Here is a 26,288-nt window from a genome sequence, read left to right as displayed (position 1 = left end):
AAATCAAATGGTGTGAGTGGAATGGCCATTGGCCTGGGTTCTAATTGTGACTCATCACTAACTCCTTGTGGGACCTTGGGCCAGTCCTATCGCTTTCTTGGGCCTCAGTTTCCCCTTCTGTTAAATGAGAGCTGAAGGGCCGGCCCGTGGCTCACTCAGTAGAGTGCGGTGCTGATAACACCAAGGCCATGGGTTCGGATCCTATATAGGGATGGCTGGTTGCCTCACTGGCTGAGCGTGGTGCTGACAACACCAAGCCAAGGGTTAAGATCCCCTTACCAGTCATCTTTTAAAAAAAACCACCACAATAAATAAATAAATAAATAAGAGCTGAACTAGCATTGGCTATTCTGTAAAGCTTCTTGGAGATTCTCAGTTGGCTTATGTGGTTTAGTTCCAAAAGGACAAATTGAACTGCCCTTCACCATGAGAAGTGGGAACGATGGCTGGTAGGAAGTGCTTCATTCCGGCTCTAGAGAGGCAGTGCTGACCAGGTGGGAACTTTGTCTGGACAGGTAAGTGATAAGTCCCACCGGATAGGGTAGGAGAGCCGGAGGGCTACTGTTGTCGAGAAAATGACCAACAGAACCCATCCATGTATGTTAGCTCTTAGGTGCTGGGTGCTAGGGTCCGGAAGGCACTCAGAAGGTGAGAGAGCTACCCTTAGAGAAGGCACTCAGCCAGTCACCCCTGGTGCCCTGCCCCTGTCCTGGAACGATCTAGTCCAGAGGGCCTCATCCCATAGTCAAGGCTTTCAGGGCCAGCGTAGGAACGAAACAGGAAGAGGCACTTGGACCCTGGTGCCCAGAGTGGGAGAAAGGGGTGGGCACCCGGGCAGAGGGAGCCCTAGGGATTGGCGGCGGCTGTGGGCAGGGCGGGAGGGACGGGGGAGGAGTCAACTTGTACACGTGAAAAACTCTGACGGGGGCCGGGCTTTTCCCCTTCCCCCCCTCTTCCTCCTCCTCTCGCCTCTTCCCCACCTTCTTCTACCCTTCCCTGCCCCTCCCCTCCTCCTCCAGCTCAGGTTGCAGCTTCTCTGGGGAGCCGCTCACCTTTCCGGAGCGGGGAAGCAGCCCCGAGCCCGGGCAGGGACCCCCGCAGGGCGCAGGGCGGGAGCGGGCGCGCCGCGGCGCCCAGGACCCGCGCGGTGAGTCCCGCGGGCGGTGCGCCCGGGCAGGGAGGGGGCGTCGGAGGAGGGGGCACCGCGGCGCCCGCGCGGAGCAAAGGTAAGCGGAGCGGCTCTTAAAGGCGCCGTTCTGCTTTTGCCCTGGGGCGAGAGGTTGGAGGGCAGGACCGGAGCGCCGCGGGGAGATCGGAGATCACGAGGCGTGTTCGTTTGTGTGTTGGGGGCTGGGGATGCCCTGGAAGGGCCGCTCCCCAGTTCCAGGTGCTTAGGAGGGAGGGCTAGGTGTAGCCTCAGACCCCCCGCCCCCGGGGAGTCTCCGTCGGACTCACTTTGGCTCCTGGGCTCACGTCTGAACCCTGCAAAGCGAAGTTTTCCACCCAGTCGCGAACCAGGCGCCTTCTTAGCGCCCTTCCTTTGGGGAAGAGCAAGAGTCGGGAGTCTCCGGTGAAGAGAGGACCCAAGAGTGTGGGGCCAGCCAGGTCGCAGCCTTGGGGAGCTTTCTGGGCTCTGGTGAACTTTCCAGAGATGCAGGCTGGGGGTGGGAGGCCAGAGCCCTGGGTGGAACGTGGAAGGACACGTGAGGCCCCGCAGGTCCCAGCGTTGGGGGGTGTGCTGGAGGGGAGTGGCTCCGGGGAATGCTGCCTCTTCTCTTTCTGGCCACTCGGGAAGACCAAAGGGACAGTCCCCCCATCCCCACCCCCCATCAGCAGCGGACAAAGGGTTAATGCAGCAGCAGTGGAAAAGGAGGGCAGGTGGCCTGCCGGGCTGAGGAGATTGGGCTTGAGGATTCTGCTGTACCTGGGGGTGACAGAAATCTGAAATGCCACATGGGGTATGGACGGGAGGCCTCTATTCTCCCCGTTGGGGGCGGGGGTTCCCAGGAGCTGTCTGCAGGCCTTGTTGCTGGGAGTTGGGCTGTAGAGACAGTGACTGGTTTTCTGCATTGCAGGGTCAACACCCTCCTAGGCACCAGGGGCCTTTTTAAATTCTCTTCAAGTAGAGGGGGGAGAGTTGGGGCTGTGAGGAGTGGGAGGTGAGCTGCCCAGAACTTTCTCAGCTCTGGCTGTTGCTGTCTGCCCCTTTCCCCTGCTCCCCAGCCCAGCCCTCTGGCAGTTTCCCAATTTTCCCAACTGTGGCCTGAGCCCCATGACTCACTAACACCACCGGCTTGCCCCTCCTGTGTCAGCACCCTGTGAGATTCAGCATGCTCGTGTGGCATTCCACTGGACACTGGCCTGAGGGAGCAGAATCCTCAGGATGCCAGGAACCTTGGGCTGACTGGCTGGCCTTGGAAGGGGCCTGGGGCAGCGTTGCTTAGGGTGGGGGTGGGGTGGACGCAAGGCAGTCTCCGGGTTTGGGTTTGCATCCTGAAGGCGTTAGAGAAAGGGTCACCTTGCCACAGCAAAGCTACTGTCTCGGGTTACCCTGTCCCATCCACCTCCTGTGCAGCTGATAAACCTGTAGGGCTGACCTACCCCACCCCTGCAACTTAGGAATGTCCCTGACCATTAGGTTCCTAGGACTCTCCCCGCTGGCTGCCCATGCCCTGCCAGGAGAATGGAAGAAGCCCTCCACTCATGCCAGTAGTTCTTCCCAAATTCACTGGCATTTCCAGAGCCAGAGAGGACTTCAGATACAGCTTCAGTTATATCCGATTTCTGAATGCCTTAGTGGCTACCGTTTGTTGAATATCTACTGTGTGCCAAGCAGTATGTCACAATAACTTTATGAAGTAGGTATTATTTTCTCCATTTTACAGGTAAGGAAACTGAGATGCTGTGAGACCAACTTTCCCAAGGTCCAGCCCACTTCCATCTGATCCCCCAAACCCCTGTATCAACCCCATCATGGGAGGTCTCAGCCCACTCTGGGGTTCTCTGGTTCTGCATCAGTCTTCAGGAGAAGGAAGGATGGAGGTGGTGCTCTGGGTAATGAGGCCTTCTTTTGTCCTGTGCCAGGCAGAGCCAGGCTCCTGCATGGGTCACAGGAGAGGGCACCAGATCTGAGGAGCAAGTAGGTTTCTGGTGTGCGATCTTGTGGGATCAGGCTGCCTGCCCTGGAAACCTCCCCCTCAGGTCTAGAAGAGATGGAGCTGCCTTCTAGGCTGCATTTGTTTCCTCTATAGACCCAGACTCTGTCTCTGCGTACATGGGCCTTCCTGTGCCCAGAGAAACAGGCAGAGCATAGCTTCATTCTTCCCAGCTCCTACCCCAACCAAGCTTCTCCTTTCTGGGGTCACCCTGTTTTGAACTTGTGTCCAGTATCTCCATCTGCCCCTCCTCTGATTCCTTCTTTCCTTCTCTAACTGAGCTTGGGAGCTAAAGGAGAGGGTAAACATAGGGCCTTGTTGAAATCCAGCTCTAGCACATACTAGCCGTGTGACTTCCTCTCCCCAGCACATTGCTGACCTTCTCCCAGCCTCAGTTTCCTCATCTGTGAAATGGAGATCATAATAGAGAGAGGTGTTATATGAATTAAATGAAATAATGCACAGTGTCTGGCGGGTAGCAAAGGCTTAATAACTGGTAGCCGTTGTGATGGTGATTTGGGAAAGGAATTTCCCAGTGATTGTACTGTGGCTGGCTCGGGGGTAGGGACCAAGGCAGGCTCTCCTAACTGCATCAGGCCAAGCCCTTAGACAGAATCTGTCCTGCTTTTCCAGGTTGGGGAGGAGGGCTCCGCGTAAGGGAATGGCGGTGGTTGTGGGAGGGCGGGTTGGATGGAAACCAGCCAGGAGGGACCAGGAATCTTTGCTGTGGGGGCCCTCCCCTCTAGTTTCCTGGAGAACTGGGGGCCTCCTGCTGCAGGGCCCTCTGGCAGGACCTCCTTTCCCTGGGGTAGAAGGATCCTCCGCCGGTACTTCATTAATTGCAGTCCTTGTTCTGCTCTGTTGTCCATGAGGGAGTGGCGGGCCTGGGTTCAGACCCACCTGACTGGCCCCATTTCTTTGGGAATAAGTCACATTTCTCTTCCCTGGCTCTGTTTCCGGCCACCCCTTCTCTCCCTTATCCTGGACGCTTTGCCTTTGCCCTCCCGGCATTCACTGCACAGTGGGCACTTTCTCGTCTCCAGGGGGAGGGAACAGGCCAAGGTTAGTCTTGCCGTGGCCCCCACAGCTGCTTGCACGCGCGTGCACGCACACACACATGCACACACACACACAGGCACACATACACAGAAAGAACTCAGCTCTAAGGCTGTGCTCATGGCAACTCAGGCAGAGGGTCTGGGACCTAGGATCACTACAGAGCTGGTGGCTGGGCCCGGCAGGAGCTGGCCAGTGGTGCAGCGGCAGGTTAGGAAGAAGGAAAGCTGTGGGCGCATCTCAGACAGACCTCCTGTCTGAAGGAGAGCCCATCTGCTCCTGAAATCTCCACTGCTCTGCAGAGGAGGGTGGTGGGGTGGCAAGTGTGAAGCTTGATTTTGAACTGAAAGGGTCTTGAAGCTCCCTGACAGCAGGAGTGACCCTGGCAAGACAGGACACCCTGCTCTGGGAGACATTGGCCAGAACTTTTGAAGGGACAGAGGTGAGATCCTCTTTCCTGGACCTTGATAATGTTTCCACCCTGTGTCCATCCTCCTCCTCCCCCAAATTAAATAAAGTCATCTCCAGAAACGGAGAGTTGGAGGTAGACAAGATGACCCGATAATGGCTGGTTGATGTGTCTGTTCATTATTTTTATGTTGAGTGGATGTGCCCAGTCAGTTTACGGACTTTGGGGTTAGTTCAAATCCCGCCTCTGTAGCTCTGTAACCGGTTGCCTTAGGTTAAGTAGTTTGCTCACCTGAGTTTCAGTCTCCTCATTATAAAATGGGGAGGATAATAGTATTACCTCATGTGGTTGTGAGGATTCCAGTGAGATCATGTCCACGACACTCCTAGGTTTCTGCCTTACCTGATGTCATTATTGAGGGGGGTGGCAAAAGGAGTTAGTGGGCTACATTTGGCGGTTCTCAGTACCTTTGGCCCCCACTCCATATTTTTTCTAAAGTCAGGATCCCTGTAGGCACCAGGGCTCAGGCCCCAAATTGGAAAGGCAGCTCTGTTCCTGAGATGTTTCTACCCTCCCTCACCCTGAATGCCCTCTCCTTTTTAACATCATCAAGGGAAATTCTGACAAAGTTCCAGAATGATTTCTGCCCTCACACTTTGCTTCCCTAAAATACCCTGCCCTTTTCTGCCTGGGGAGTCCCCTCAGGAACCAAGCCTTCTTCGCTCTTCTGCCCCAGCCTTCCAGCAAAGGAGACCCTCGCAGGGTGACCAGGCCCAGGAGGGGACCTGGCTGTTCTTCCCATGTCCTGGCAGGATGTGCTGCCTGGAGCGGGAAGGTGGTAGGTGCTCTGCTGGAGGGCATTGCCCATGACAGGAGCAGCACTGGGTCTCTATACCAACTCTGCCAGCAGCATGGGACGAGGTCAGGAAGGGGGTCACAGAGTCCCTCCCTGATCCTGGCATGGAGCCCAGCTGGCAGCATCCCCCACCGTGGCTGGGCGGGGTGCCATGTTCTGTGTCAATGCCAGATCTGACATGGCTCCATCCAAAGGGAAGGCAGCCCTCAAGTGGCTGCTGACTTCCTTGGCTCTGATGCCCAGTGGAGGGAGCGCCGTCTCTGGGCCGGCGCTTGCAGTCCCTGCAACCCTGGGGGAGCAGAAAGGGCATTGAACCCGGAGTCACAAGCCCACAGTTCTAGTCTCAGCCCTCGTCAATGTGAGTGGCCTTGGGCAGCTCAGTCCCCCTTCTGAGTCTTCTGAGGGCACAGACCAGGGGATTTCTAAAGCCCTATCTAAGACTGCTGGTTTGTGGCTCCAATTTTTGCCGGTACTGCCAACAAGGTGAGCTGTGCCTTGGGGCCCCAGGAAGGACTCACCTTCTGTTCCTCCAAACTTTTGAGCCCAAGGGCTTCCCCCAGCTGAGGCCTGAGTACTCGGTCCCTGCCATGGCTCAGAGGGGCAAGGAAATTCTAGAAGACCTCACCCCTGTCAGATAGGAGAAGAAAAAGTAGCTCCCAAAGAAGTGGATGCTGGATTCAAATGCCACACAGACACTGGATACTCAAGGGCAGAGGCTGGAGAACCGCAGCTCTTGACCAAATTCTGCCTGTTTTTGTATGGCCTGTAAGCTAAGAATGGTTTTTACATTTTTTAAGTGATTAATGAAAAAAAATCGAAAGAAGAAAAAATACTTTGTGACACTTAAAAATTATATAAAATTCAAATTTTAATGTCCATAAGTAAAGTTTTACTGGAACGTGGTCACATTCATTCATTTATGTCTTGTCTATGGGGACTTTTGTGCTTCCAGGGGTAGAGTTGCATAGTTGCAACAGAGACGATGGCCTGCAAAGCCCAAAGTATTGGCTGTCTGGCCTTTTATAGAAAAAGGGTGCTCACCCCTGCTTAAGGTAATCATAGTTCTCTCTAGGCCTTGTACTAAACCATTCTGGAATCTCAATCTAAAAATACTTTCTTTTCATTTAAAAAGAAGCATTGCTGTTTTTTTTTTTTTATTATTATGTAAGCTATAAATGTTCATTATGGGAATATTAGAAGATGCAGATAAGCAAAAAGAAGACATAAAAATCACCCGTAATTCTAGGGCCCGCCCGTGGCTCACTTGGGAGAGCATGGTGCTAACACCAAGTCAAGAGTTAAGATCCCCTTACCTGTCTGTCATCTTTCAAAAAAAAAAAAAAAATCACCCGTAATTCTACCACCCAGAGATAACTACTGCTGGCATTTTAATTTATCACCTTCTGGATTATACACAGTGTATTTGTGTTTGTATGTGTGTGTATGCAATGTGTGTTTATGGGGGGTCTTCAAAAAGTTCATGGAAGGATTTGTATTATCTTTTAATTCAAGTTTTCCATGAACTTTTTGAAGTTATATATTTGCACACATACAGCTTTTACAAGTTGTACCCATGTGCCTTCTTCCCTGAAAAACACATCTCAAACTGTACACTGGGGACCATCCAAACAGAAGTGTTTGGCAGGCAGTTGGACCTGCGTGTCCGAGGCTCGGGGGCTTGACAGAGCCAGGGCTGTGGGTCTGGGAGTCACCAGCATGTGGGTGGTAGTTTCCACCACCGGAGAGGATGAGGTCACCCAGGAAGCGTGCGTTGAGGGGAAGAGCAAAGGGCCAAGGAGGGAACTCTGGGAGTGCCGACATTCGAGGGCAGGTAGAGGAAGTGAGTCCACCAGATGCAGGAGGGACCCAGGAGGCTGCGTTATCATGGAGGCCAAGGGAGGGGAATACGAGGTGCTGGAGCTAGGATGGTTCCTGGCGCTGCGCAGGTGCTCGTGCAATGAGTGAATGGCTAGAAAAACCAGCCTCCACTCGAGGATCCTGAGCCCCGGTTGGTGAGTGGCCCTGACAAGGGACATTTGGAGAACAGTTGAACAACCGTGAGATGTTCAGAGACTCCACAGAGAAGGCCACCGTGGGAAGGAGGCCAGTCAGAGTCTGAAGACAGAGGCGGGCAATGCAGACGACCAGAGGCCTGGGGCTGTCGCAGGAGCCTGGTGGCTCTGTTGCAGGGTGGCACGAAGCTGCTCTCTTAGACCGGTCGCTCAGATTAGAATGAGGAAAGCTGGAAAAGATTGGCCAGGGGTTCCTGTTGGAATGTGGGCGTGGGAAGTGGGGGCCAGACTATGGGGTGGAGTATAAATAGGAATAAGGCTGAGATGCTGGGAACCCTTCCTCCTTCCCCCATGAGACTGAGCGGTCCCCAGGGATGCCAGGGCTTGAAGGCCCCGCAGTCCTGTTGCTAAAGTTGGGCATGGAGAAAAAACCAGAGATGTGAATAAACATCCCGTGCAAGGCCACCAAGAAAGCTGGGCTGCTCACATCCGATCGGGGACAGCTGAAGGGCAGGCGAACTCGATGCTCTTTATTTCTTCGGTCTCATGTAGAAGATGGAGGGCATAAGCGTCTGTGATAAAGCACACGCAGGGGAGACAGATGTGAGTGCTTTCCTTTGGGATTTAAGGAAGACCTAAGAAAAGGTTGCAGACTTTGGAATTTTGAAAACACTGGGCGAGGTGGGTAAAGGACCTTCCTTGGGGGTATTTAAAGAGGGCTGCTAACGGGAGCAGAGAGGGGCTCCGGGCTGGAAGGGGAGGGAGGCCTTGTCTGGAAGCAGGAGAGTGTGGGAGGGGGAGCCGTGCTGCCCTGGCCCCTTGCTTCTTGCCTCGGGTCTGGGCTGTTCTGTATGCACAGGACCAGAGCTGACAGGAGGTCACCTTGTCCCATTTTGTCACTTGGAAATCCAGAGCCTCCTCAGAGATGGCAGACCAGCCTTAGCCGCATCCCCCAAAAAGGTCAGAAAGAAAACACCAGAAGATGCTATATGTGCCTCTGTTCCTTGAGCCCCAGGAAGCCCGAGAGCAGCAGGGTGGACACCAGCAGGACTGACGTGGGGCCCACACAGAGGCTAGACGTGAGGTTGTGAGGGGTCAGGAGGACCCATCCATTGGGGTCAAGGCCAGGTTCTGAGACTAGCCAGGTCATCTACCCTGAGGTTCTGGGAACCTACCCTGGAGTGACAGGAGCCCCAGGGTCCTGCCAACCCCTGCCCCACAAGCCCTGGAGGCCCCAGCTTGATGCATGTGGGTTGGAACCTCTCATTAGGGGTTTTCTCATCCCAGTCCACCCTTCACTGTAGTGTGGCATCTCCAGCCCAGAGACCCCCATAGACCTCACTCAGGGAGTCACTGCTGGCCAGGAAGCTGCCGCTGTGCCCCAGCCTACGTTCCCCCACTGCCATTGGGGCCACAAACTGGCTGGAGGAGGAAGGTTAGGTTACAGCTGAGGGCTTGAGCCTGGCTTTCGTATATCTACTTGCTGATCATTTGAGGGTTTGCTCTGTGCCAGGCCCTGTGTCAGGCCTTGGGGGTGCAGTGATGACTCAGATCTAGCCCTTGCCTTGAAAAAGCTCACAGGCAAACTAGGGAAGTTGACAAGTAAACAGAGTACTAGAGCCAAGTGCTCTACTTGGGGACATCAGAGTGCTGTGGGAGCACAGAGGCGGGACCCTCCCCTGGCTGGGCACAGTGGAGTTTCAGGCTAGAGTAGAAGGCATCTGGGAGAGGTCGCACTTGACTCGAGCCTTGAAGATGAGTAGACTGCTGGCTTCCCCAGCCCTGCCCCACTCGCCACGGGCACCAATCCCTGATTCCGCTTCCCACTGAGACCATCCGGGGAGTCTAGGGCTGGTTGACTGGACAGCCTAGGCTTGCTCTAGAGAGCCCAGAAGGAGCACAGGCCCAGGCCCACCCCGCTTGTGCTCAAGTCCTTACTGCTAAGACAGGAGCTGGCCTAACAAGATGATAAACCTAGAAATAGGTCCCTGGTCTGCCTGAAAGTTGAAGGAAGGGCACCAGCATTTATCACACACAGCAGTGTGTCCTGGAGCTTACTGGTGACTAAGCTACGGTCTTTGTCCTTGAGGGGTCGAATGTTTATCTATCTGTAGAGGAAAGAAGCTTAAATGAGTCATTATACAGTGGCTCAATGTCTTAGGCAGTCACTTTTCCCTTCATACCACAGACAGACTGAGCACCTGGTGGGTTCCTTACACTGTGTAAGGCGCCAGGGAAACGAAAATGATGAAGACCCTGCTCGTGTCCTGAAGGACACCACAGTCTAGTTATGAGTGTGCACAAGCTGCTCTGCAAGCAACAGACAGGCAGCATCTCATTTCACCTAGAGGCAGGAGGTGTGGTCATGCGCTGCTCCCCGGGGGAAGTGACACTTGGATCAAGGGAAAAATGAGGGAAAGGCATCCCAGGCCAAATGAATGGCATGTGCAAAGCCGTGGGGTGTGAGTATGGTTTGCTCTGGGAATGCCAAGTATTTTTCAATAAAACTGGACACTCCGGGGAGGGTGAGAGCGGAGACTCAAGGAGAAGACAGGGATCCAAACACAAGAGCCTAGTCTGCTGGGCCCTGGAGTTTGGACTGTTTCCTGAGGGCAGTGTTAGCTTTGAAAGGTTTTAAACTGGGCAGTGATATCACCAGGAAGCAGCTGAGAGAGTTAAGTCTAGCAATTGGATTGGAGGCTAGGTATTATCCTCATTTAGCAGCAAGGAAACTGAGGCATGGGGTGTCTTCCCAGGTCAAAGTGCTAATAAGTGGGGTTTCTTCCATGTCACCAAACTGTAGGGAATTTGGAGAGCTGGTCTAGACAGCACTGGCCCTCACCATAGGCCATTTCTGGTCAGAGTAGGACACTGTAGGACCAGTGGTGTGTTTGTCCACAGCAGGGGCGACTCTGAGGTCCAGACGCTTCCTGGGCAAGCCTCTTGACCAGGTGTCCTGCGGATTTGCCCACCTTGCTCCCGCCTTCCCTGCCTGTTTCCTGCATTCCAAACAGGGGCTGTGGGAGTCTTCTCTGAGCTCCATCACTGTCCAAAGTATGTGTTCATTGGCAGGGTGACTGCAGGCCTGTCTGTTTTCCTCAGTTCTGCAGCCAAAAGGCCCCAGTCCTGCAGCCTGTCTTATCCAGGCTGGGGCAAGGTGAGGTCGGTGAGGAGAGCTCCAGGTAGCCAAGGGGTGATTAGCTTCCCCTGAGGTTTGTCACAGGCTCAGGAATCTAAAGCTTCCAGCTCTGCAGGGCAGGGGCAGTTGGAGGATGAGGGAAGAGATGGTATCTGCGGGCTCCCTGCAGGCATAGTGCTCTCAGGGAGGAGGGAGTATCTCTGAGGTCTCAGCTTATGACGTCTGCAGACTTGGTCAGCCATGGCCTCTAGTTCTTTGAAACTCGTCCAAGGCCCAAAGTGGCTGAGTGATGAGGTGGGGTCAGGAAGTAGGAGGCAGAGGGTGCCTAAGGATCCTGGCCAGCAGTCAGCCTTTGTACTGAGGGTCAGAGGCTCCGGCCTTCAGAAAGTGGGCAGTGGTGAGTTATATCCTTCAGGCCCTACCCCTGGGCCCACAGAGACCGAGATGGAAAAGAAAACAAAACAAAACAAAGAGGGACTTGGGAGAACATCTAACATGTGCCTGGAACACAGTAGGTACCCCACATGTGCTTGCAAAGCAGACACGTGCCTGCTGTATGCCACCAGCACTAGGCATAGGGATCAAAGTGCCCCGGTGAGGGAGACAAGTGAAAAGTCATGCCCATCAGAGGAAGGGCACCTGGTGGTCCTGGGGGTTGGGGGAAGCTTCTGAAGACCCAAAAGACATGCACAGACATGAAAGGGGCAGAGGGAGGAGTGTGCCTGGAGCAGAGCCAGTGTGGTGGGGAGAGGGAAGAGGCCCAGCTGGGGAGGAGGGGCCCCAGGTCTTGAAGGGCTTCAGGTGCAGGCTGGGGGGTTGGGGCTTTTCCCCAGCCTGCAGTCAGAACTGCTGGGAGGTGGAGGATACTGCCCAGGTTTCCTAGATGCTTTGCCAACATCCCTCTCTGCCTCCATGGTCTCCAGGTCAGGGTCTCCCAGGGTCATAGCCCCAGGGCCATAGCCCACGGGCAGGTGTTATGTCTGGGGTGGGGGCAGCAGGCTGAGTATTCACACTGTCTGGACCAAGGTCCACTGGAGCTGGCTTGACCTGCTCTGCCGAGCTTCCTTCCGTCTAAGAGAAGGAAGGGGGATGAGACCTGTCTTCCAGGGGCCGGGTCCTCTGCTTTGCACAGGCCCCCTGCTGCAATGCCCTGCAGAGTGCTCTAAGTAGGGGGACCGTGCCTCCTTGGTCTCTCCCCTCTCACAGTTCAGCAGGTGACCATGCTCCCCGCTGCCTGCCCCTCTTCCATCCGGGCTCTCAAAGTTCCTTTTGGTAAGGAAGTCTGTTAAGGGATGTTTGGTGATGTTTATATGGGATCTTCTCTCTGGCACATCTTTACCTCTGAGCAGGAGCTTGAGCGGAGAGAGCCAGCATTTACTAGGGGTCTCTTTACTGTGCCAGCCCTGGGTTGTGTCGGCTTACTCAGCATATCCACTCAGATGTCACTGGACATCAAAAACTTAACCTGCCCAAAACCCAACTCCCGGTCTTCTCACCAAAACCTCCATTCCTAGAATTCCTGTCCTCACAAATGTCCACTCCAGCCTTCTCGCTGCTCGACCAGAACCCTTCAGAGTCATGCTTGACTCCTTTCTCACCCCCGCATACAGTCCATCTGCAAAGCCCTCTGGCTCCACCTTCAAAATATACCCCGAATCCAGCCACTTCTCACCACCTCCACTGCTCCCACGCTGGTCCCAGCCGCCACCATCTGTCACCTGGAACTCTATGGTAGCCTCCTGATTGGGCTCGCTGCTTCTCCCCTTGCCCCCACACAGTCTGTTCTTAACACACCAGCTATGAAAATCTCAGTGGGATCTTGCCACTCATCTGCTCAAGCCCTCCTGCATCCTGAGAGGCCCAACAGCTGCTCCATGACCCCCTCTGGCCTCCCCAGCCACCCTGTTCTTCCTGGAATATGCCAGATCACTTCTGTCTCAGGACCTTTGCACCTGCTGTTCTCTTGCTGACCTGTTTCCCCCAGAGTCTGCATGACTAGCTCCCTTGCCTATGCCTACTCTGCATTTTTCCTGAGATGTCACCTTCTCAGGGAGGCCTTCCTGACCCCCCTATTTAAACTAGCAACACCGCATCTTTCCTATCAGTCCTATCATCCCTCTTTCCTGCTTGATTTTCCATCATCACACTTGTCACCATCTACCATACTGTGTGTTTGATTTATTTTCTTTATGGTCCGCACCCTGGTACCCCCGTTAGAATGTACGAGGCCGGGAATTAATGTCTGTTTCGTTCACCAGTGGATTCTCAGGGCCTACAGCAGTGCCTGGCATGGATTAGGTATTCAGTAAATAATTTGACTAAATGAATAGAGCCAAGGCTGAGAGGGATTGTACGAGTACAAGGATATTTCAAAAAGTTCATGGAAAAAAGTGGAATTACAAGATAATATGCATCTTTTCATGAACTTTTTGGAGACCCTTCGTATAACTTAATTGTGATCACACAGCCTGCTAGTGGTACTGAACCTGGTTTGTCTGGCTTTTAATTCACAGTAGGGGTGGAGAAGACCTGGATGAGACAACAGCACTTAACTCCTTGGCCACAGGGAGGGTGTAGGGGCGGGGAGAGGTTAGGAGAGGAAAGGAGCAGTGTGCTCCCAGTTTGTGCACTTGGTGACAGCAGGAAGTTGCTGTGTGATTTTGAGCAAGGCAGTTCCCCTCCGGGAGCCTCAGCGTCCTCACTGACAGGAATCAGAACGGAGGGTCTGGAGGGCCCGTAAGCACCTTCCCCTCCTAACATTCAGGAGCCTGGCCCTTCCTCCTGGGGTGCACGGTGGCTCTGGCAAGTGCTTGGTTTCTTCCAGCCTGGCTCCTGCTTCCTCCTTCTGTGCCACCCGTTTCTCTGGCACCAGCAGGAAGTTCTGGGCCGGTTGGGGTGCGCCCAGGAGGAAGTAACAGGAGGCAGCTGAGAGCTTCCCCCACTTACCTGGGCAGGGAGGTGGGAGGGAAGGCTGGTCCGGGGCCTGCTTGCCCACCCCCCGCAGCTCTTCAGGGGGACTCTGCTCCTTCAGCCGCTTCACACCACCCCTGCCGGGCCAGCATCCCTGCAGGCCCATTGCCCTCTTCCCCTGGCACCAGTTGCACGGGGACAGCCCCAGATGGCTCCCTGGCCCAGGGACAAAAGCCACACTGTGCCCGGCCCGGGGCTGGCCTCAGCCTGGGTCACACTGAGCCCTTCTGTCCCTAGCTGGGGATGAGGGACAGACAGCACCAAGGTGCCAGGCCTTTTTCCTGTTCCCTTCCCCCTTGAGCCCCCACTCCGAGAAGCTGACTCTCCCAAGGGAAGAGTGGCAGAGGCATCTCGTGTCTTGAGCTGGGGAACAACAGACTATTCACCGCCCAGCCTGCCCTGTCACACCCAAGACCCTGCTGGGTTCAATGCCTCGATTGTCCCCAGCAGAGAGATGCATCCACTCTCTGCTGTGGTCACCACCCCCACCGCCTGCTCCCCTGTCACCATTGGGAAGTCCATCCCTACATCTGACCCCCATCCCTCCCACTGCAGTGACAGCTACTTCCTCTTGGTGGAGAACAGCTGGTCCCCATCCCTCTGCATTGCTTGGCCCCACATTCCTGCTCAAGTCAGCTGCCCCCCGTTTCACCTCCCTCTGTCTCCCTGTCCCCCTGGGCACAAGCTGGTGGCTCCTTGTTCCGAACTGAACTGTGGGGAGAGCAGGTGTGATTCTGGGCTTGTTCTACTTTGTCTTGCAGAAATTGGGGGCCTGCCTCCAAGAACGCTTTTAATGAGCTCCCCTCCCCCACCCCACAAGCAAGAGCAAGGGTGTGAGATTTACGGCAGCTACTGGAAGATTCCTGAGCCACAGACCCAACACACCATCCCATAAATCCCAGACTGCAGGACGGTTTTATGGGGAAGCCCTGTTTTTAGAAAGGGGTGTGGTTGGACCCTCCTGGCAGAGCTCAGGCCTCAGGAAGCCAAGTGCCTTCCTCCTCCCACCCCCACTGGGACAACCATGATTGAGCCCAGGAGCATCAGTTTGTGCAGCAGAGATGTGCCTGTTTCAAGGGCAGAGATATTTCCCCTGCTGTGGGGGTCTCCTGCTGCACTCAGCATGCCCTCCCCGCTTCTGCCCACTTGCCAGCTCTGAGGATTCCTTGCCTCAGCACAATCTAGAAACATGGGAGATGATCTTCCCTTACCTGGACCTCAGATGCTTCCCACCCATGGCTCCATGTGCACATCCTGGGAGATGCTTTTTAAAAATGCATTTTTCCAGGTACCATCCTCGGAGCCTCAGTTCTAGAATATGAGGAATTTTAATATTTTTACAATGCTCTCTGGTGATTCTAATGTTCAGCCAACGTGGAAAATAACTGATCTATACAATGGACACATCTCCGTTCTCCTGTCATGCTGGGAAATGTGTCTCCAGGTAGGGTGAGTCTGGGTCCTCTTGTCACTGGAACCCATACCATCCCACCACCAGCATGAAGCCTCTGTTATGGGTCCCCTTGGGCTGGATGCTGCCCACAAGACGGGAGGCAGGGTGGCTATCCCTGAGGGCTTCCTGCCTATAAGGGTTCTGCAGGCGCAGGCTGGAGACAATGCACAGAGCCACAGAGGAATGGATGAAGTTGGCTGGCAGGAATGGGTTTAGGGATGGAGAATCAGGAAAGCCCCATGCTGGTGGGCTGTGCTGAGGAAGCTGGAGCCACCTTCTCATCAAGGGAGGCCTCAACAGCCCCCAAATTCCTTGAGAATAGAGACCATGCTTTACTCGCCTCTAACCCAGTGCCCTCACGATGCCGATGCATAGTCGGTGCTCAATCCACGTTTGTTGAGCTGAACCAAGTGAGACTTTAGGGCCTACAGACAGAGATGGATCTGGCTGGCCATGCAGAGGCAGCAGCCTGATGAAGGAGGGTCTGGTGATACCCAGTCTCTGGGCTCAGGAGAGCAGGAGGGCCACACTTAGCTGCGTTTGGGGGCAGCCAGGAGCATGCAGTGCCAGGAAGGGGACCCTTTGCAGGCTGGCTGAGGACAGAAGGATGTGATCATTAAGCAAAGCAAGCACGTTACTGGCGCATAATCCCTTAAACCAAGAGGATTCAGGAGGGGCCTGGTTGCCTTGGCAACTAGGTACTGGCCCGTGGCAGGCTGAGAGGATCCTCCAGGAGTGGGCTGTGCCTGTGCGTGGGTTAAAGCTGGGAGGGGTGCAGGGCAGCCCTCTCCCATCACAGGGCTAGCCCCTGGTGCCTTCTTGGCAGACGTGGGTGGGGTCCTTGTGAGGCCTCTTGGTCCCGGTCCCACTGCAGCCGAAGGCTGTGTAGGTACAGCAGGATGAGGGGGCAAATGCACTGGGAACTTTTGACACTGAGGAGGGGTGGGGAGGGGAGGCAGGACAGCCCCACTCTGGGTTTTCAGGGCAGGAGGGAGAAGGAAGGGTCTGCGGGAAGAAGCAGTTGCTTGAGTCTCAGTGGGACTAGCAGGGTGTCCTCTCATCAGAGGACAGGAGGAACTGGGAGCTGGTGGGGAGGGAACCTTTTCTGGCTAGGGAAGGGGCCTTGGGGGAGAGCAGAGCGACTCGCCCCTCCTCCTGTGCTCTCAGCAGAGGAAGAGTGTCCTGCTCCCTGCCTGCTCAGAGGGCTGTGGCATGGGCGGGGCCAGCAGGGCTCAGGCCTCCTTCCCTGGGGACTGTCTCTGTTTCCAGCAAACCTCTGTGTTTCCACTGAGACCTTCAACTGCTCCTGACCTCCCATATTCCAGCTTGGAGAGGGGATGGGGTTGGACCAGCTCTGATGGACAGTTCCATCCCTCATCCCTTTCCTCTCTTTTCCTGTCTCCTGGGGACCCAGGACAAGCCAGAGTGGGGACCTTCAAACGTCAGTATCAGAACAAAATGGGGTTTGGACCAGATCGTGTGCAAGGGTGTAGGCCAAGCTGATGTTCAGCTGATGGGCGTCCATCAGTGAAGCTTACTGTCTGTTGACACATGCGAGCTTTTACACACCAGTTGGCAAAGGGCTGTGGCCCGAGGATCACCCAGTTCTGGTGCCCTCCCTGCCACCCCAGCCCTTCCCCCAGCACTCCCTAGACCTCCAGCAACTAAAGGGTTAATGGGGGGGCACACAGGCACTTTAGGATCCTCTTTGCACATGTACCCCCTATGATCAGTACTTTGCAGTACTAGGTGCTACATACTGGGAGGATCTCCCCAGAGGAAGGGAGTTCTGCAGGGGCAGGGGCCAGAGTCACTGGGAGGACAGGGGTTAGGGCCCACCCTCAGGGAGCTTGAGCTCAGGTGGAGAAGTCACACCCTGGCTCCTGCGGCACGTGGGCGACAGCCTGGCACTCATCAGGAAGACAAGACCCTGAATCCACATTTGGTGTCCCCTTGTTCTCACCTGCTATTGTCGCACCTCTCCCTCAGGACAAGGCCGCCTGGTCCCCGAGGGTCATGAACAAGATGAAGAACTTTAAACGCCGCTTCTCCCTGTCAGTGCCCCGCACCGAGACCATCGAGGAGTCCTTGGCCGAATTCACAGAGCAGTTCAACCAGATCCACAACCGGCGGAACGAGGGTGAGGGGTCTGGGCCCACCCTAGCACTGCTGCCACCCTGGCATTCCCCGCTGCCAGCCCTCCTTGCCCTCCCTGACCACCCCTGCACCACGCGGCCTCAGAGGAGGGGGCAGAGAGGCAGGGAGGGGACCTGATGGCTGTCCCTCTCAGACCTGCAGCTCGGTCCTCTCGGTAGAGACCCCCCACCAGAGCCCAGCACCTTCTCCCCCACAGACAGCGGGGAGGAGCCCGGGCAGCTGTCCCCTGGCCTGCAGTACCGGCGGCAGAGCCAGCGCCGCTTCTCCATGGAGGTGAGGGGCTCCTGGGCTGTGCCCTGAGAATGTGACAGGACGCATCCGTCGTGGGTCCAAATGTCAGCTTTGCCATTAATTAGCTCGTGACTTTGAAAAAGTTACTCACCCTCTGCGTACCACAGTGTCCTTGAGACTTTAAGATGGTCACCATGAGGACTAAATGAGTTAATATATGCCGAGTGCTCAGAACATTCCTGGAACATAGCAAGAGCTAGACAACTTGACTGTTGTTCTGATGACCCATACAGGTGCCCAAATATACGAAAAATATGCTTACAGAATCCCAGTGTCTGTAAGGGCATGAGATTTATGTTCTACAGATGGTGATGCTGTGGCCCAGAGAGGGGAAGGATCCTCCTGAGGTCACACAGTAACCCCCGGGTGTCCGTGTGTATGTCTTTGAGAACACCCTCGAGGCCACTGTGAGCCTGGGCTCACAGCCCATAATGTGCTCCTTCTACTATGGTTGCTCTACAGGGAAAGCTAGTCCCAGGGGGAGAGGTGAGGGCCCCACAGCCCTAACTACCCTGGAGCCAACACTGGTGTCCCCATCTCATCCCGGTCACCGCAGGACATCAGCAAGAGGCTCTCTCTGCCCATGGATATCCGCCTGCCCCAGGAATTCCTGCAGAAACTACAGCTGGGGAGCCCAGACCTGCCCAAGCCGCTCAGCCGCATGTCCCGCCGCGCCTCCCTGGTGAGTCCCAAGAGGGTCAGAGTTCACGAGGTTGGGACACCCTCTTCCCAGCATGCACATAGCAGTCCTGGCTTTGCCTGTCCTAGTTGAGGCCTGTAGTGGTTTCCAGGAAGATTCCTGGGCCTCTGGCGCCACCTGCTGGCCTCAGTGGATTCTATTAGATTGTCCTCCTAGATCAACATCCATTCCCTAAATGGGTCCCACCTGGGCTGGAGATGAGCTCTAAGCCCCCTGTGGTCCCCAGAGTCTCCAACAGGTTAAATCAATAGACCGGCTGGCCTGAGCTTCCCAGTCCTAGCTACCTATCAGATTTGCTTGGGAGAATCTTACAAAACACAGACTGGACCCCACTCTAGACACCTGCAGAATCAGCCTCTGGGTGGAGGCACAGGAATCTATCTTGTTAAGGGTTGGGAACACCTGAGCTAGGAGAAGTTTGCTCATGAGAGACACTGTCGGGGTGGTGGGCTCAGAAGATGACACAGGACCTGCCCTGGAGGAGCTAGTAGTCTGAGCAAGACAGAGTCAGACAGGTGACTGAGGCGGGCAGCCATCCCAGGTGCTACAGCTCTGGGCCCCACACCCTTGACTGTCATGGGAGGAAGAAACTCACACTTCCCAGGGCTACCAAAGGGATGAAGGAAAGAGGAGAAGAGGAAGGATGTGTGGTGGCCGCCCTCACCCCTGCTAGCCTCAGTTGTTTCCTTTCCACGATGGGGCCCTCATCCCCTCGCCTCCCGGAGGCTGCAGATGATGGGGGGAGGCGGTGTACTGTGTAGGCCCAGGCTGCTGGGGCCCCCCAGCTCACAGAACCCTATGTCTCTCCCTCTCAGTCAGATATTGGCTTTGGGAAACTGGAAACGTATGTGAAACTGGACAAACTGGGGGAGGTAAGAGGCTGGGTTTGGTCTTCTTGGGGCAGACAGGCAGGATGGTTTCAAGGAGGGGAAGGGCCTTCCCTGGCCTTCCCGGATGTGTCCTCTCATGGTCCCTGCCCTGCAGAGGTGCACGATCTTGGCCGTGCAACTGGCCCAGCCATTGGCAGGTGCTGAGGTGGGCCTGGGTTCAAATCCCAACTCTACCATTTACCAGCTCTGTGACCTGGAGCAGATTACATGACCTCTCTCTGTGCCTCAGTTTCTTCTTCTGTTAAATGGGGATAGTAAATGTTCTACCTCATAGAGTTGCTGTGAGGACTGAATAGGTTAGAATAATAAGCTTATGTACAGCACCAAGACAAGGCCTGGCACACAGTAGGTGCTGTGTCACTAAGTTATTTCTGTTGTCACTGTGTCAGGCTTTGTGTTAGAGGCCTGGGGTGGGTGAAGGTTCACAGAGAGGACCCCAAAGAGGAGACCTACACACAAACCTCAATGGAGCAGAAGAACAGAGCTGGTGTTACAATGGAGGGGCACCTAGCGTGCTGGGGGTGGGGGAAGGAGCAATTCATTCTGCCTGGGGAGTTGTTAGGGACACCTCACAGGGCAACTGGGCTTTGGGAGAAACAGAAATGCAGGGAAGGGGAAAGGGCACTCAGGGCGAAGTCACAAGCACAGGCACTAAGGGGAAGGCATGGGACAAGGAGAGCAGGACCTGAATATGCCCGGGTCTGGTGGGCTCTTCACCCCAGGGCACCTACGCCACCGTCTTCAAAGGACGCAGCAAACTGACGGAGAACCTGGTGGCCTTGAAGGAGATCCGGCTAGAACATGAGGAGGGGGCACCCTGCACAGCCATCCGAGAGGGTACAGCATCCTAGGGCCCACACTCCCCTGGGGACTTCTGGGAGGAGGGGTTCATCTGTCCGGGCCCCATGGGACCTGGGGGTGGAGGGTGATCGCTGGGGTAGGGGCTCCTGGGGATGACCTCAGGAAGGGAAGGCATGAGGGGCACATGGTGCCCCAGGTACCCAGGCGGGCCTGCCCCCCACAGTGTCTCTACTGAAGAACCTGAAACACGCCAATATCGTGACCCTGCACGACCTCATCCACACAGACCGGTCCCTCACCCTGGTGTTTGAGTACCTGGTGAGCTGGGCCGGGGCCGGCGGCCTCTCCCCCTTGTGGTGGGGTGGGATGAGGTGGGGAGTGTGGGAAGGGGCGGTGGGAGGGGTGGGGTGGGGGGCGGCCCAGGCCTTCTACCGTCAGCTTCTCAGATGCTCCGTGCAGGAGTGGGCCAAGGGATCAGGCTTAGGGGCAGCTCCGAGCCAGAGACCTGTCCCACTAGTGGGCTTGGGTCTTACCCAGGGAGGGGCTTCCTCTCCTCAGCCTGAGTCTGGACTTCTGGCCAGAGGTCAGGACAGGGCAGGACTGAGCCAGGCTCTGTGTTCCAGGACAGTGACCTGAAGCAATATCTGGACCACTGCGGAAATCTCATGAGCATGCACAATGTCAAGGTGAGAGCCTCCGTGGCGGGGACCCCCACCCATCTTGGCACCCACCTGTCCTGAAGCCCAGCACAGGAACCCACTGTCGCCACCAGAGCCCCAGCTGCTGAGGTTGCTCAGACCTGCAAACGTAGGAAAGAGGGAAAGGCCCTACCTTTCAGTGAGTCCAGGAACACAGACACACACCTCCTCCACCGATATAGAACCCCCTCTCTGACTGAGCATCAGTTTCCCCATCTGTCCATGGGAGCGTGAGCTACCCACCAGCATGAAGGGAGGCTTCCAGGGAAGCTGGGAGTGACGAATGACCTCTTCAGGTGCACTTCCTGACCCGCCGTGCCTCCCCCAAGGCTCCCCGACTAGAGAACTCTGGCCTCTTGCACACTCACTACCTCTCCTGTGCACCTGGTGCCGTCCCCTCTGGACGGGACTCTCCGGTGTGGATGGGGCCCCGCATGGGACTGCAGGGTGGGCAGAAGAACCAAGTAGCTTCTCCAGGGGCTCGTGCTGACCTCTTCCCCACCCCCATCCCAGCCTTGGGGCAGAGGCTCAGAGTCTCCCATGGGACATGCTCCCACCCCCCCACCCACCTTTCTCTTCTCTCTCCCCCCCCAGATTTTCATGTTCCAGCTGCTCCGGGGCCTCTCCTACTGCCACCGTCGCAAAATCCTTCACCGGGACCTGAAACCCCAGAACCTGCTCATCAACGAGAGGGGGGAGTTGAAGCTGGCCGACTTTGGTGAGGCTAGGGCTAGGGTGGGGTCTGACACTTGCCAGGGTGCCGTTTCCTCAGGGCGTGGGTGCGGTGGGGGACTGCTTAGTGGTCGACCCCACAGCACCTGTGAGCAGAGGTGCAGCCATACGTCTGTCCCTAGGACTTGCCCGGGCCAAGTCAGTGCCCACAAAGACCTACTCCAATGAGGTGGTGACCCTATGGTACAGGCCCCCTGACGTGCTGCTGGGGTCCACGGAGTACTCCACCCCCATCGACATGTGGTGAGTGAGCACCGTGGGGACCATGGGGAGGAAACGGGGCCTGTCCACACCTCTGCGCTCCTTTTCACTGCCCCCAGGGGCCTGTGGGAAGAACTACCTGACTTCCTTTGACTAAAAGCCATGTGGCATCCTGCTGAACTGGATGTTAAAAATTAAGTCTGAAATAGACTGGGCTTAAATACGCCCTCCAAGGCTGTGCTTCTGTAATATTCCTGCAGGGGTCTGTGGGGGGTTACCAGAGGGTACAGAAGGGTCCCACAGTAAATATGGTGAATCTTCCCCAGGCTACAGTTCTAGTGAAAATTTTGTAAGGGATACATTATTCCTATGTTAAAATTAACAAGTGTGTGATTTGATATAAAATTAAAAATCAGCCCAAATTTAAAGCTAAATCACAGGTTTCCAACGAATGGCTTCTGCGCCCGTGGCCCAACCCTGGGGGGGGGGGAATGGATCCGTGTCCTTGTTTGAGACCACACTGCTGAAAGAATCGCCACGTAGGCGCTGGCTGTGCAGACGGAAACCTCACAGACTGAAAGGGGGAGGTCACAGCTTCCTCGAGCCCACGGAAGCCCCCAGAGAAGGGCTATGGTGGGGGACTGGGCAGTTCTGAGAACCAGCCAAGCCAGAGCCATGACCCCTCCAGCCACCTGTGGCAGTGTGTCTTGGTACCCCGGTGCAGCAGCCCTAGCAAGGGTGCTCACCCCTTCCTGACGTTGCCCCTGCCCCCTTGCTCCCCGCAGGGGCGTGGGCTGCATCCACTACGAGATGGCCACGGGGAGGCCTCTCTTCCCGGGCTCCACGGTCAAGGAGGAGCTGTACCTCATCTTCCGCCTCCTCGGTCAGTCTCCTGCGCTCCCTCCCTGTCACCACCAGGGGGCGCCAGAACTCTGCCCAGCCAGGCGCCTAGCGGGACTGGGACGCGAGGCTCAGCCTGTTCTCAACAGGGCGGGGACCCTGCGGCTTCGGCCGGCCTTTACCCCCGCCTCTGACATTGCACCCCTTCCAAGTCAGTCTTGGCCCTGGCCCCTCACCCAGCTCCCGACCCCCTCTCGTCTCCCCAGGGACCCCTACAGAAGAGACGTGGCCCAGGGTGACGGCCCTCTCCGAGTTCCGAGCCTACAACTTCCCCCGCTACCTCCCGCAGCCGCTCATCAGCCACGCGCCCAGGTAGCCAGCCCTGCCTGCCTGCTTGTGGCCCTCCTGAGGGCGGCCACCCTCCCCGCCCCACCCAGGCCACGCCTTTCAGCCCCTTCTCCTTGCAGGTTGGATCCTGACGGCATCAACCTCCTGACCAGCCTCCTGCTGGTGAGTGTCCCACTGGCCCGGGCTCAGGGAGAGGCAGCCAAGACCTCACCTCTGCCCTGTGCCTCGACCTGTGTGGCTCATGTGTTCACGAGTCTTTCAAACATCTCCCCTGTGCTCTCCACCCCCAAAGCCCGAAGGGAGCGCTGGTTCCAGGCACAGCCTTTGGAGTCCGTGTCCTAGTTCACACCCATTTCCTAGCTGTGTAGCTTCGTGCATGTTACAGGGAACTCTTCTGGGCTTCAGTTTCCTCACCTGCAAAGTGGCATTAGTAATTCGTATTTTATAAAATGGTCGTGAGGATGCATTGAGATCATAGGACGCACTTACTGGGTTTCTGTCCGGAAGTAAGCGCACAGGGAAGGGTAGTTGTGGGTATTTCAAAAATATTACTATAATTAATATCATGCTGTCATCTTGTTTGCTTTAACATCTATATTTCCATCCTAAAAGGAGGTCACTCTCCTGAAGTTGCACTTCTGGTTTTTCTTGGTGGCTGGAGACCTGGGAGCCTGAGCCCTGAGACTGGCTGGGGTTAGGTCAGGTGGGGGCTGGCAGCTGACCCTGGGGGCTTCTAGGTTAGATGCAGGACCCTCCCACTTTGGTGATTTAACTTAGCATAGGAGTTGTGCTGCCCAGGGGGTCCCTGCAACCCCCCAGCCAGGGCCCAATAGCCCACCTGTGCTTTTCAGTATGAATCCAAGTGTCGGGTGTCAGCAGAGGCTGCCCTGAGTCACCCCTACTTCCGGTCTCTGGGAGAACGTGTGCACCAGCTGGAAGACAGTGAGTGCAGGGGTGGGCAGGGGGGCGGCTATCTGAGAACCAGAAAAAGGGGGCAGCAAGTGTGGGTGGAAGAGCCAGAACAAATAGGCCAGAAGCCCCGGATCCAGCTGTTTAACAGCCTTGGGCATGTGGCTTGCCCTCTTTGAATGTTCATTCTGACTAAGGGAGTGGATTCCATGGATCTGAGAACTGCCTTCAGGGCCCAGTTAGTCCTCCTGGGCCAGTCCTCACTGCCAGGGGTACTCCCAGCTCCGTGTTCTCAGTGAGAGTGGGGCAGCAGGCTCCGGGAGGACTAGAGCAGGGCCAGCCCCACCCAGCCCTCTCCCTGGCCCTCTCTTCTTTCACCCCAGCTGCCTCCATCTTCTCCCTGAAGGAGATCCAGCTCCAGAAGGACCCAGGCTACCGCAGCCTGGCCTTCCAGCAGCCAGGTAGGGGCTTGGGCCTCTCCCACCCCCTCCCCTATTAGAGGTGGCCAGGGCAGGCTACTTTTCCTCCCCCGTGAGGACTCCCTCTTGAGAAACAAAGATGGGCCTGTTCCTGTGCTGGAGAATCAGAATGTCCCCCCCTGCCCCACTGGCCTCCCTTCTGGGGCCCATGGGGAGCAGAGAAGGGGCTGGTTTCTCCTACCCAGACTTCCTCGTCTGATCCTCCCTCCGCAAGCCCTGAGCTCTCTAACCGGTCTCCATCCTGGGAGGACTAAACTTTGTCTCTAGAAGAGCTAATCACCCTGGATGTGACAAGTGCTATCTCCTTTAATCTGTAAAAGCACCCCTTTAAGTTGGTGCTGTTAATGTTCCCCATTGCATTGTCAATGAAACAGACCCTGAGAGGTTAAGTCACAAGTTCATGCAGCCAGTAAGTAGCAGAGATAGCATTGGAGCCCAGGGCTGACAGGTTCCTGCATATGTGCCCTTGCTTGCTCTGTCAGAGCAGCTCTGAGGGACAACTGTCCCTCCTGATCTCAGCCACCCTTCGGCCCAGCCTCCTCCCTGTACTCCGTCTTCTTCCCCTCCATTCTGCAGGACGAGGGAAGAGCCGGAGGCAGAGCATCTTCTGAGCAGTGCCCCCCCCCCAGCCCCTGCTATGGCCCGAGGGACAAGAGGTCACATCAAGCACAAATTCGGGTAGGCTGGGGCCTATGGGGCCTCGGAGGACTGAGGAACGAGGGCTGATGGCTGTCCTGGAAGACCACCTGGCAGCCCTGCTGGCCACGACTGATCCTGCTTCCCACATACCACCCTGGTGTCCTTCTCCTTGGGCTGGGTGTGAGCTGCTTCTCTGAGAGGGGAAGGGAGGGACTTGGGCCCCACTCACAACCCCAAAGTGCTCGGGCACCAGTGTGGGACCCACATGGACAGGAGCATCCAGGTGCCATGCCCTGGATGCAGGCTCTACCTGCCTCTCCCAGGGCTTGCCTCCTCACCAGTTTGGTGGACCCCCTTTCTGACCCCTGTAGCCCACACGTGTCACCTTCTTCCCTTCTAAGAGCAAAAAAGGGACATGGCACCTTGTCTGGGACCCTGGAGTCTTGGGTGCCCACATGTGTGCCAAAGCCCACCTCTCAGCTGAGGGCCATTGTCCCTGGAGCAACAGAGGGAATAGGGGCCCCATCTCCTCTTCTCAGCACCCCTCTGCTCTTGGTCCCTTCCTTGCCAGAGGCCCCTGTGCCCTCCGGCTTGAACCGATGCTAGGTGGCACCGGTGTGCTGCCGTATCCCCAGCTGTGTCCCAAGGTGGCCTGGTACCACCAGCTGCACTCCTGCTACTTCAACCAGCCCCACCGTGTCCCTGGTGTGATTGGAGTTGCCTTAAACTGGCAGGGGGTAGAGCACTCACTGCCCTTGGAGCCCTGGCCCGGCTCCTACCTGTCCCCCCTTCCCAAGCGTGGCTCCAGCTTCTCTTATCGTCCCCGAGTGCTGATAAGCCAGCCCTGAGTCCCGAGGACGGCACTCAGATATGCAGGGTCACCCTGACACTGGTGCCAGGCTGGACTCGGCTCCTTGGGGCTGGCACAGCCTCTCTGGTCCCTTCCCTCTCAGCCTTTGGCTCTGTCCACCTGATCCTGGTACCAGCCTCCCTGTACTCCCAACCCCCAGCCTCCCCAGAGGGTGGTCACAACAGGGAGGGGGATAAACGCTGCAGCCTGAGATGGAGGAAGGTGAGACAGGAACAGGCTTTGATCCCAAGAGCCCACTCCTGGGGACTGGGAGCCTGAGGGGCCATGGCCTCTGAGGACAGCACCGCTCACCACCCCAGCTCAGCACCCTCTTGTGTCCCCAAGGTCTCCTCAACACTTGGCTGAGTCTGGAATGACAAGGGCTGAGGGGAGGCCGGGCCCTGCCCCTCCACGCAAGCCCCCTGCCCAGCGCAGCCTCCTTGGCCTGAGGAGCCGCCCGGACGCTCAGGCCTCCCCAGCCCTCCACTCCTCCCCCACTGTACTGTGAATGTCCTGTGACTCAGCACAAAGACAGATAATATATTTAATTCATGTTGTACAGTCAGGAATGAGCAGTCTCATGCAGAAAAGCTGATTTTGATAGATTGATACCAAAGATGGAGACCCAAAGGCCCTTCACCAGGCCAATGAGCGCAGGTGGGGCTCGCTTCTATCTATATCTATAAAGTGGAGAGAGAGTTTG

At 56.2% G+C, this 26,288-nt stretch overlaps 1 protein-coding gene across 9 annotated transcripts; it reads left to right on the top strand.

The window, feature by feature from the left end:
• The first annotated feature begins 953 nt into the window (after positions 1 to 953).
• On the top strand, positions 954 to 26,288 carry CDK18 (cyclin dependent kinase 18). 9 transcript variants are annotated; one of them, XM_063113636.1, is made up of 16 exons: positions 954 to 1,147; positions 17,110 to 17,190; positions 17,341 to 17,480; positions 18,055 to 18,180; positions 19,014 to 19,070; positions 19,811 to 19,925; positions 20,113 to 20,207; positions 20,513 to 20,575; positions 21,182 to 21,305; positions 21,442 to 21,562; positions 22,306 to 22,403; positions 22,627 to 22,732; positions 22,828 to 22,870; positions 23,560 to 23,650; positions 24,024 to 24,078; positions 24,673 to 26,288. In XM_063113636.1, the coding sequence occupies exons 3-16, from the start codon at positions 17,475 to 17,477 to the stop codon at positions 24,776 to 24,778; spliced, it is 1,206 nt and encodes a 401-aa protein (XP_062969706.1). In that variant the 5' UTR covers positions 954 to 1,147; positions 17,110 to 17,190; positions 17,341 to 17,474; the 3' UTR covers positions 24,779 to 26,288. The 9 variants fall into 9 exon arrangements, with proteins under 9 accessions (XP_062969706.1, XP_062969700.1, XP_062969702.1 ...); XM_063113630.1 differs by having other exon boundaries at positions 17,040 to 17,190; positions 17,404 to 17,480; XM_063113632.1 differs by having other exon boundaries at positions 17,040 to 17,190; positions 17,404 to 17,480; positions 24,001 to 24,078.

This window comes from Cynocephalus volans, chromosome 11, assembly GCF_027409185.1.
Source record: "Cynocephalus volans isolate mCynVol1 chromosome 11, mCynVol1.pri, whole genome shotgun sequence".
In the NCBI taxonomy this organism is placed as follows: domain Eukaryota; kingdom Metazoa; phylum Chordata; class Mammalia; order Dermoptera; family Cynocephalidae; genus Cynocephalus; species Cynocephalus volans.
This window is presented reverse-complemented; position numbering and strand designations above follow the sequence as displayed.

Bases quoted from the DNA above. Each gene is read 5' to 3' on its own strand.
- CDK18 (XM_063113627.1), top strand. From the start codon at position 17,067: ATGAACAAGATGAAGAACTTTAAACGCCGCTTCTCCCTGTCAGTGCCC. The intron at 17,481-18,054 runs GTGAGGGGCTCC...CGGTCACCGCAG, and splicing joins AGCGCCGCTTCTCCATGGAG to GACATCAGCAAGAGGCTCTC. The intron at 21,306-21,441 runs GTGAGGCTAGGG...GTCTGTCCCTAG, and splicing joins GTTGAAGCTGGCCGACTTTG to GACTTGCCCGGGCCAAGTCA.